Source organism: Pinus tabuliformis, chromosome 5_1 (genome assembly GCF_031772625.1).
Source record: "Pinus tabuliformis cultivar Carrire ecotype Pingquan chromosome 5_1, CPIR1, whole genome shotgun sequence".
Classification (NCBI taxonomy): domain Eukaryota; kingdom Viridiplantae; phylum Streptophyta; class Pinopsida; order Pinales; family Pinaceae; genus Pinus; species Pinus tabuliformis.
This window is the reverse complement of record NC_142305.1, coordinates 304,193,258-304,203,420: the sequence shown is the minus strand read 5'-3', so window position 1 is coordinate 304,203,420 and position 10,163 is coordinate 304,193,258. Positions and strand designations below refer to the sequence as shown.

General features: G+C 37.0%; 1 protein-coding gene across 1 annotated transcript; it reads right to left on the bottom strand.

Moving 5' to 3' along the window:
• Window positions 1-6,758: 6,758 nt before the first annotated feature.
• On the bottom strand, window positions 6,759-9,419 carry LOC149164578 (disease resistance protein Roq1-like). The gene is made up of 3 exons (XM_089432107.1): window positions 8,711-9,419; window positions 7,036-8,606; window positions 6,759-6,904 (listed from the first exon to the last, which is right to left on the bottom strand). Exons 1-2 carry the CDS (start codon window positions 9,247-9,249, stop codon window positions 7,472-7,474), a joined length of 1,674 nt encoding a protein of 557 aa, XP_089288233.1. The 5' UTR covers window positions 9,250-9,419; the 3' UTR covers window positions 6,759-6,904; window positions 7,036-7,471.
• Window positions 9,420-10,163: the final 744 nt, after the last annotated feature.

The following is a 10,163-nucleotide window of genomic DNA, read 5'->3' as shown; positions in this document are numbered from 1 at the left end:
TCCCTAGTAGAGGAGTGGATAAACAAAGATCCAACAACTATCCCATAGGATGAAGTACAAATCATTACCAAAGTATACCTCTAGAATCAAGATCCAATTCTTTGTCACACTCAAGAACTAGGTAATACCCCTTCACACAACTCTTCTTTTTCCTCTCATGGAATTAAAAGAAATGCTTCAAGAGATCAATTGAACATTCCAATAGAACTAAAGAAGAAAGGGAAGAAAAACAATAGCCAATTACTACAGGGACCAAGGTGATTACTTGGCGAATATTCACAGAGTATCACCAATGGATGCTATCTTTCAACCCTCCTCTCAATATCATCAGTGAAGGTCATATCATGGAAAACTAGGAGTCTTAATGGGAAATCTAGTTAAAGACTCCTAAAAAATAAAATATGCAAGAACACCTAGATATCATGAAGATTCAGGAAACCAAATGTTATTTTTAGTCTCTGGGTAAGCTTATAAAGTATGTTTGGATAAACTGTGATTATTTAGCCTAGGTTGCTTAGGGAGCATCAGGAGGCATTATCACCATATGGAATTACTCATTCACTCTCTGGGGTTCCTTTTCTCTGCCTAGAATCCTAACTGATAAATTGCAACTCATTGGATGAACTCGTTCAAGCTTTATAAACATTGTATATATGGCCCCATTATTCTTTTTGACAAGAAAGTTTTTTTTCAAAATCTCCACAAAGTTTCAAGGATTTTACGGGATTTCCTCTTTCGTCAGCCTTTCCTCTAGCTGGAGGTGAGTAATAGTTTCTTAATATTCTAATGTTTTAAGATATTTTAGATGTTACTAGAAGCCTTGAAACTTTGTGGAGATTTTGAAGAAAATTGAAAATCAATGCCAGTAATGCTAAATATTTTGGCAACATCCACAAAGAAAAACTAAAGCTAGAACAAGAGATGGTCACTATCCAACAAAAAATAATATCACATAGTCGTTCTGAAGAATTAGAACATTAAGAAGCTATTACTCACCTCTAGCTAGAGGAAAGGTTGAAGCAAGAGGAAATCCTTTGGGGGAAAAGGTATCGAGTTGAATGGTTAAAGGAAGGGAAAAATAACTCTTAATTATTCGACATATATATGATCAATCACAGGTGGTGGTCTACAAAGTTCATATAGGTGGTTGTCTAAAGCGAATAGTGGCTTGGATGATTGGCAACTTGTGGCTTGCACACTGGTGGTCACCAGTGAATCAGATGTAAAATTAATATGATAATAGAAGAGACGACAATGAAGACTATTTTTCACTGATGGTTTTTACCCATGCGCCTTCTACCTTACATCTGGTGTCTCTATGTGTGATTGTGCCTTGATGTATTGTTGATCTTATGTTCATGTTTATTGATCTTATTGCTTATGGTTCATGGTTATTTACTTATGTAGTAGCTGCTCATGTGGTTTACTCGTTCATATTTACATCTACTCATATACTATGTTGCTAATGAATTACGAATGAATAAATGAATTGAGGTTTGTGATAAGAAAGGTGAAAAAATGGTAAAATTGGTCATAATACACAATATTGATTCACCCTCATCCCTTTCAATATTGTTTAAGGTTTCTAACAATCACTCCTTAGTCACACTCTAGGATTCCTTTTTTCTACCCATTCAAATTTATTATTTTTATCTATTCTATCTAAAAGACAATAGTTTTGTACTTCAATTAAACTTTATTTTTTTGCCTATTTAATTATGTAAGGAAAATTATGATGATAATGGTATTTATTGAAAATAATGTATTAATTGAAATAACAATAATTATTTTTTAAAATGTTATTTAATATCAAAATGATTTTATTATTATTTAAAAAAAGTATAAAATATATAACTATATATTATTAAATAAAGACTAAATTAAACCCCCGGATGCGGGTGGCACTATAACTCTTAATGCTCATCATGCAGCAAATTAAACCCTGGTACTGCCAGCTGTAGAGCAGCATGGCTTCCCAAGACTTCACCTTGTGCGAGCGGGAGGAAGGTTTTAAGGCTGGATCTGGTAGGAGATTTGCATTAATGGCTCGAGCTGTTCGACGCAACATTCCCTCTGTTATAATCATGTCGATCATTAGTTTCCTCCTCACACCTTGCGCTCAGTCTCACGGCAACGGAACCTGGTTTGCAGGGGTAGATGGTGACGGGCTAATTCTTGCTCACAGACGCGAGCTCCACGCCAACATTTCCAAGGGTAAGCTCTCCTCTGTTCTGGACTTAAGCATTGGTTGTATCGTGCCTTTGTTTGGGGTGTTTTCTGTGCATTCAGTTTGGTATCTCTGTCTTTTCAACCAACCCTATTCTGTAGTCTCTGGTGTCTATAATCTCTCTGCACCCTACCACTCGTCAGTCATAATGGTTCGCTCGGGTAAAAGACATCGTTCTGGGGGGCGTCGTGACAGTGGCTTGCATTCTTTGGCCGATCATTCTGTGGAACCTGAGCAGGCGCCCATCAATCCTCCTCCCATCCATGAGGCTGTGCCACCTTTGAGCTCTGGGCGCAAGCCAATTCCGAACAGTGCTTTCCAAACCAAGCACTTTAAATTTCAAAGTAATTTGAATAGGCCTCTTATTACTACTCACATCACCATTATCCTTTCGGAAGAGGAAAATCAGGTCTCCCCTCTGGCTTGCATTGCTCCTGATCCTTCCCAAAGCAGTGAGCACTCCATGGATAAAGATAGCCCGGAGAATTGGAAAAGTGAGAAGTTTGGTCAGGAGGAATTTTTTAAAAATATTCCACCCCTTGAAGACATAGGCCCTGTTGTTGAGGAAGGGACTCATGGTGAAGCAAGCCACTCCATGGCAATCCCTGTCAATGATTTGGATGGCAATGAGAGTATGAGGACCGACAGTGCATGTCTGGCTGAGGAAAAGAATCATGGCAAGGTTAAGGAAGGATAGCGCCACCTGGGACCGCTTTTTCCTTTTTTGTTTCGACTACTGCTCAGATAATCACCTACAGGCATCCTCGCTCACAGTCAGGATTCAGCACTCATGACCTGTTGTTTTTGGCTTCCCGCTGGGGAATTGGTGATACACTTACTGCTGGTTTGCACTGATATCGCGTTTCTGTGGCCCACGTCTCCTTCTCAACTAAACATGTCACTCTCTGTGTTTTTCATCTCGTTTTTTTGCTCTATGTAACTGGTCTCCCCAGCTTCTTTTTGTAAGGGGGCAATTCTGCTGTGTTGAGTGCCCTCAAGCTATGTTTTCTGAGGCCTCAACTCTATGTAAAAATATTTTTCTTTACAGTTAATAGAATTTAGTATTTGCAGAGAAAAAAAAATAAAGACTAAATTAAAATAATGTTTATTTTTTATATTATAAATTTTAAAATTTTATTTTATATTTTTCCAAAGTGTTTTATTTAAATTTATTTTAAAATGTTTTATATGCACTTAAATTTTATAATTTTATTTCAACAATATGAACTTTTACAATATTTCAAAATATCTTTTATAGTATTTGTTGTTGATTTATTCTTCATTAGAGTTTATTTTTTTTATCCTTCGTGTTTTTCATGTATTTTATCATCCTATTCGTTCTTAACTCCTTTTAGTATTTTTGTTATTTGTTTAATGGGCCTCAACCCCATATTTTATTGTGGAACTTGTTTTATTTATTGATTATTTATTTATTTTTATTTTTTATATTTTTATTTATTATTATTATTAGTATTATTTCTTTTTTATTAAATTAATTTAAATATTATTTCTCAAAAACTAGTTGTTTAATATGGCGGTTACTTATTAATATTTGTTTTTAATAAATTAATAAACTAATATCATAATTTAAATATCATATATCATAGTTGAATTGAGGCTTATGTGATACATAATAGTTGAAAGAATAACTTCGGCGTAAATCACATGTAGACAGACATTTGTCAAGGCGTTTCGAACCAACTAGTGTGGTTCATCGTCACGACAAGTTGAAGAAACAGATACAACTTAGCATGTTAAATAGTCTGAGCAGAGTTCCCAACGGCTAAATTGACTAACGGCTAATTTTGACCTTAAGACCCAGGTCAAATTATTATTTATTAATTTAATATTATTATTATATTTATTATTATTTATGGAAATAAGTTAAATTAGGTAAAAATACATAAATAAATAAAATAATTTTAATGGTTGGTTTAAAAAAAAGAATTTATTTATTTCAAAAACTAGCTGTTTCATATAGTCATTACTTATTAATAATTTTTAATAAATTAATATCATTATTTAAATATTATTTTTCAAAAACTACCCGTTTAATATAGCAGTTACTTAATAATATTTTAATATCATAATTTAAATATTATTGTTTAAATGTAGCCGTTACTTAGAAATTATGTTTCTAAATTGCTCTTTGTGTAAGACTTTTTCATGCTCTGCCTCTTTATCTAGTCGTGATGATGAACCGCACTTGTTGGTTCAAAACACGTTGGGCAAAAAATCTCTCTTGTGTGATTTCTATCAAAAAACTTTGCTTAATATTGAACTTTTTAATTTTATAAATCATCAAAATTTTCCAAATTTGAAAGACTTTTGTTAATATTTTCTAAATAAAATTAAAAAAAAATAAATAAATTTAACTTGTTTTTAAATTCCATGAATCAATCATAATTATATATATAATTTTACAAGAAACTAATATAACAATATTTAATATTAGGCAAGAAGTTATTATAACAATAATTATCTAACCATTGATAATATCAAAACATTATAGCTCATTATGTCATTAGAGAAAGTTTGTACCTAAACAAGAAAAGATAATAACCTTCCACCTAAAATAAAATCAATTAACTTTTACATATAATTACATATTTTCTGTATTCAAGCTTCTGTGATGCATAATGAATTAAGCAAAGTCTTTCGATAAAAATCACATAAGAGAAATTTTTGGCCTACCCGTTTGGAACCAACAAGTGTGGTCCATTATCAAGATATGATAAAAAAGCACACCAAAGCAAAAGCTTAAATACAGAGCAATATAAAAACATATTTAAATGGTTTATTTTTACATATAAATAATACTTTGTATTTCATATAATAAAAAATATTTTTAACCTATTATATTATAATATATTTAATTAAAAAAAACAGCACCAACAAACTTTTTAATAAATTTGATTATTTCATTTTCTCTTTTATTTGGTTATTCTTCACAAATTGATCGGGATAGAATCAAATCGCTATTCCCTGAAAATATAGAATTTAAAAATCTTATTAAATAATTAATGTAATTAAAACAACAAAATCGAAAGAAAAATTATTACCATTAACATTTAATAATGATTATAATATAAATAGCTACCAAACCTATCGTGGATACCTCATTGCTCGAGGGAATGTGACTCAAATTCATACAACCAACGGAATCAATTCATACGCTCTGAATGAAAGCAGTAACAATGTACTAAGCTAGTTTGTAAAAGAGCTTTCACCCGTCAAAAACAGATTAATGCGAACCGATACAAGTTGCCACAGACTGACCCTTTGGAATGAACCCTCTCATTGCCAAATTTCTTCTCTTGCTTTGCTTTCCTTCAATTGTCCGCGCCTCCTGGTCCACTACTCCCACACTGCACACTCTAATCTGTGACATTTAGAGACATCAAGCATCTCGAGCGACAAATGTTCAACACCTTCCACCTCTTCTAACTCAGAGCAGCCAAAGATACTGAGGATTCGAAGTCTTGTACACCGCGCCAAGCCCCTGATTCTCTTCAGCTGAACACATCCCTTTGCCCAGAGCTCCTCCAGACATAGCAATGCTTCCATACCGGGCAGCTCTTGTAACTGGGAGCACCCTTCGACACTTAGCTTTTGAAGCTTTGTCGAATGCTCCAGCCCCCTCATTCTCTTCAGCATCACACAATCATTTGCCCATAGCTCTTCCAAACATACCAGTGCTGCCATACATGGCAACTCCTCTAGCTCAGAGCAGCCAAAGATACTGAGGATTCGAAGTCTTGTACACCGCGACAAGCCCCTGATTCTCTTCAGCATCACACAATCATCTACCCATAGCTCCTCCAGACATCGCAATGCTTCCATACCCGGCAGCTCTTGTAACTGGGAGCACCCTTGGACACTTAGCTTTAGAAGCTTTGTCGCATGCTCCAGCCCCCTGATTCTCTTCAGCATCACACAATCATTTGCCCAAAGCTCCTCCAGACATAGCAATGCTTCCATACCCGGCAGCTCTTCTAACTGGGAGCACCCTTCGACACTTAGCTTTTGAAGCTTTGTCGCATGCTCCAGCCCCCTGATTCTCTTCAGCATCACACAATCATTTGCCCATAGCTCTTCCAAACATACCAGTGCTGCCATACATGGCAGCTCCTCTAGCTCAGAGCAGCCAAAGATACTGAGGATTCGAAGTCTTGTACACCGCGCCAAGCCCCTTATTCTCTTCAGCATCACACAATCATTTGCCCATAGCCCTTCCAAACATACCAATGCTGCCATACATGGCAGCTCCTCTAGCTCAGAGCAGCCAAAGATACTGAGGATTCGAAGTCTTGTACACCGCGCCAAGCCCCTGATTCTCTTCAGCTGAACACATCCCTTTGCCCATAGCTCCTCCAGATATAACAATGTTTCCATTCCCGGCAGCTCTTGTAACTGGGAGCACCCTTGGACAATTAGCTTTCGAAGCTTTGTCGCATGCTCCAACCCCCTGATTCTCTTCAGCTTCACACAATCGGTTGCAGATAGCTCCTCCAGACATTGCAATGCTTCCATACCCGGCAGCTCTTTTAACTGGGAGCATCCTTCGACACTTAGGATTCGAAGCCTTGTACACTGTGCCAATCCCCGTATGTTCTTCAGCTTCACGCATCGGTTTGCCCACAACTCTTCCAAACATTCCGGAAACTCAAGGGGTTCCTGCGAAAACGAAATGTTCACGTCTTTCAAACACAACAAAGATATTTATATGTGTATCTTGGTTTTCTTCTACATAACCTTTCTAATTCATTCGATACGTGTGGTGCAATCTTAATAGCGACTAAATATACCTGTAATTTGCGTTCTCTTTCCCACAGTGTGTTTAATTCGCTGTCGGACACATCTAGATACTTTAAATTCTTCACACCAACCCAGGTAGGCAGGGTCGAGTGGGGACAGTTTGTCCATCTGAGCCACCAGATATTTAGTAACTCCACCTTCCTCAAAATGCAGTTTGTCCATCTGAGGCACCAGATATTTGGTAACTCCACCTTCCTCAAAATGCATTCCAAGAGATCATTGTCAGTATCAAGAATTTTCAAATTCCTGAAAATCCTTCTCAGAACAGCTTTATCAGTAGCATCAACGCCAAAAACATTATCTTCATCATGTTCACCTTCAACTATCCGAATTCCCCGCACAGGCACAGACCTTATTTTCCATCCATTGTTAGAAAAAACAATCGTTATTACATGTTCATTTAATAATCGATCCAAAAGTCATAATTTATAAAGGACTGAATAAGTGAACACTTACAGAATCTAACAAATTACCAACGACGTTCTTACTCAGACCCCAAAGTCGACGCGGATCCGAAGACTCAGCAAATTCTATTCTCAAATCCCTAACGTGGTCATGCATACGTATCCTGTTCAAACTGTCCACTTCCGCTAGACATTTATTTTGGAGAGTTTGAAAACCCTTCCTTCCTCTCCAACCTGAGCTGTTCCATATTCCTATGGCGGTCTCTTTGTCTTCTCCTCTGAAGTAACATGCAATATCTAAGAATATTTGTTTTTCCTCTTCATTAAGTTTATTATAACTTATTTTAAACCTATTATGGATCTCTGCCGGAAGTATGTGTCGGAGACTCCCATATTCATCTTTCCAGTCAGATTGGTCTCTTCCATAGAGAAGTGCCCCAAATACTTTTAAAGAGAGGGGCAATCCCTCACAAACTTCTAGGAACTGCTCTACTACATATTTAAATCCGGGTGTTGGATAAGGCTGGCTGAAAGCGTAGGAGCAGAATAGAACTCGAGCTTGTTCTGGGTTAAGCTTTCTTAAGCAATAAATGGATGAGTTTTCAACTCTTGAGCTTATGAGAATTTGCTTATCTCTCGATGTGATCAATATTAAGCTACACGGGTGGAGATCGCGGATTTCAACTGGCAAAAGTGCATGTACTTGATTCACATCATCTACATCATCTAATATCACTAAGGCATTACAAGATTTGAGAGGCTCTTTGAGCATCTCTGTACCTATATCAACACTGTTTACTGGCTCATCTTTTGAGGTCAAGCTTTTAAGAAGTTCTCTCTGCATCAAATTTAATGTGCCTTTAGCCCCATTATCTTTGAGGTCATGCAAAAAGCACGATTTATGAAAATCAGATTTTCTCCTATTGTAAAATTGTTTAGCCAATGTACTCTTTCCTATGCCACCTAAACCCCAGATCCCCAACATCTGAGATCTCCCACTCTGCTGTTGCTGCAATCCCACTTTATCTTCAAAATCTCTCAGTTTCTCGTCCAAACCTGTTGGAAATTTGGCGACGTGCAAATCTGGTTTTTGATTTTTCAGTATGTCCAGCAGACGTTTAACCACCTTATCTAGCAGCTCCACCTCCACCTCCTCGCTAGTAATTCAGAAGAACATAAATAGAATTGTGAGAAACCATCTATTTCTATTTATTAAACCTAAAATACTACCATATCCAAAGCGATAAGGTTGAGTTCTCACCCAATATTGCACGCCTCCAGATCAAAACCGCTGATCTGTGCGACCTGAGAAAGTGCGTTTCTCCAATTTTCAATGATGCTGGAGTCATAACGCGGCTTCTCTTCCTGTGTTTGAGGGTCAGAAGTTTTCTTCACTGCCAGGTTTTGTAGGTCTTGAGCATATTTACCGCACGTCCACCGAACCTCATAGGGCGGGACACCGTAAAAGACGGGAATGGTAGGAGCCCCTGTCTGCACCATTTGTACGAGCTCATCTAGGCACCAAGTTGATTCAGCGTATTTGGCAGACAAGATGGCGACATGGACAGAGGCGGTGCTGATAGCTTGTTTTATTTGAGAAGGAAAATCGTATCCTTGTTGCATCTCCTTCTCATCCAGAAAGGCCCTCACCCCGTTTTCGAGAAGGCGAAGGTAGAGAGACCTGGCGAAGGTTTTCTTCGTATCAATACCTCTGTGGCTTATAAACACTTCGTACCACTGATTGTTGCTGGGATGAGGAGCGATGGAGGCAGAGGCAACGATGGAAGACGATGCAGCCATTGCAAATAGGAAAACACAAGTAAAAATGGTTGGTAATGTTTGTCTATGCTATGAACGCAATTTGCAGAGGAGGAAATAAGTTATGGTTTCAGAAGCGCACTGAGATTGTCGTGAGGATCGGTGTGCAGTGGTATCATTCTATGTGCACACACATTAAACCTACCACTGAACTATGTGCGGGTTTAGTGGTCGATATGGGGCCACACAATCCATGGATGTCACTACCAATTTAAAAGTAAAGCGCGTGGGAACTTGACTGGAGAGGCGAAGTGGAAAATTGACTGGCCAATAAAGTAGAGGTGTCCATTCAACTTTTTTGGTGGGGGAGTACAGCGGTGGGAGCGGTGCAACGCGTGGACACTTGATTGGAAAGGCCACGTGAACATTTTTTTCCTATGGGCCGGTGACTGTTTAATGAAGGGTATATCGGTGGTGAGGGTAATAACGCGTACATATACGTCCATCTCTCTCGATAACAAATTGTTAGAACACGTGGGAAAATCTGCAAATTTATTCCAAACATCAAAATTTCAAAATTTTAGAAAACTTTTTACAATTATATTTATAGGGTTTGTGCGGGTATAATTTGGATAAAGTCTAAATTCAAATCTTCTATATTTAAATTAAACTTATTATTATTTCATAAGATAAGAATTACAAAAATCTCAATGAACCAATATTAAAAAATAATAGGAATTAAAAAAATCTTAATCAACTAATATAATCAACTATTAAAAATTAAAAATTAATAAAAATTCAAATAGTGGTTCTGTAATTTTCCTTTTTTGGGGTTTCTCTTGGACTTATATTCCTTTACTTTTAATGGTGTCTTTATCTCGAGGACGCTCTCTCTCCTAGAGAAAAGTCATTGTTGGAAAAGCTAATCAATATGCCTATGCAAATTCAACAATTTC

Coding starts and splice junctions, on each gene's coding strand:
- LOC149164578 (XM_089432107.1), bottom strand. CDS start 9,249: ATGGCTGCATCGTCTTCCATCGTTGCCTCTGCCTCCATCGCTCCTCAT. Junction 8,607..8,710: donor CTGGAGGCGTGCAATATTGG/GTGAGAACTCAA, acceptor CTGAATTACTAG/CGAGGAGGTGGAGGTGGAGC.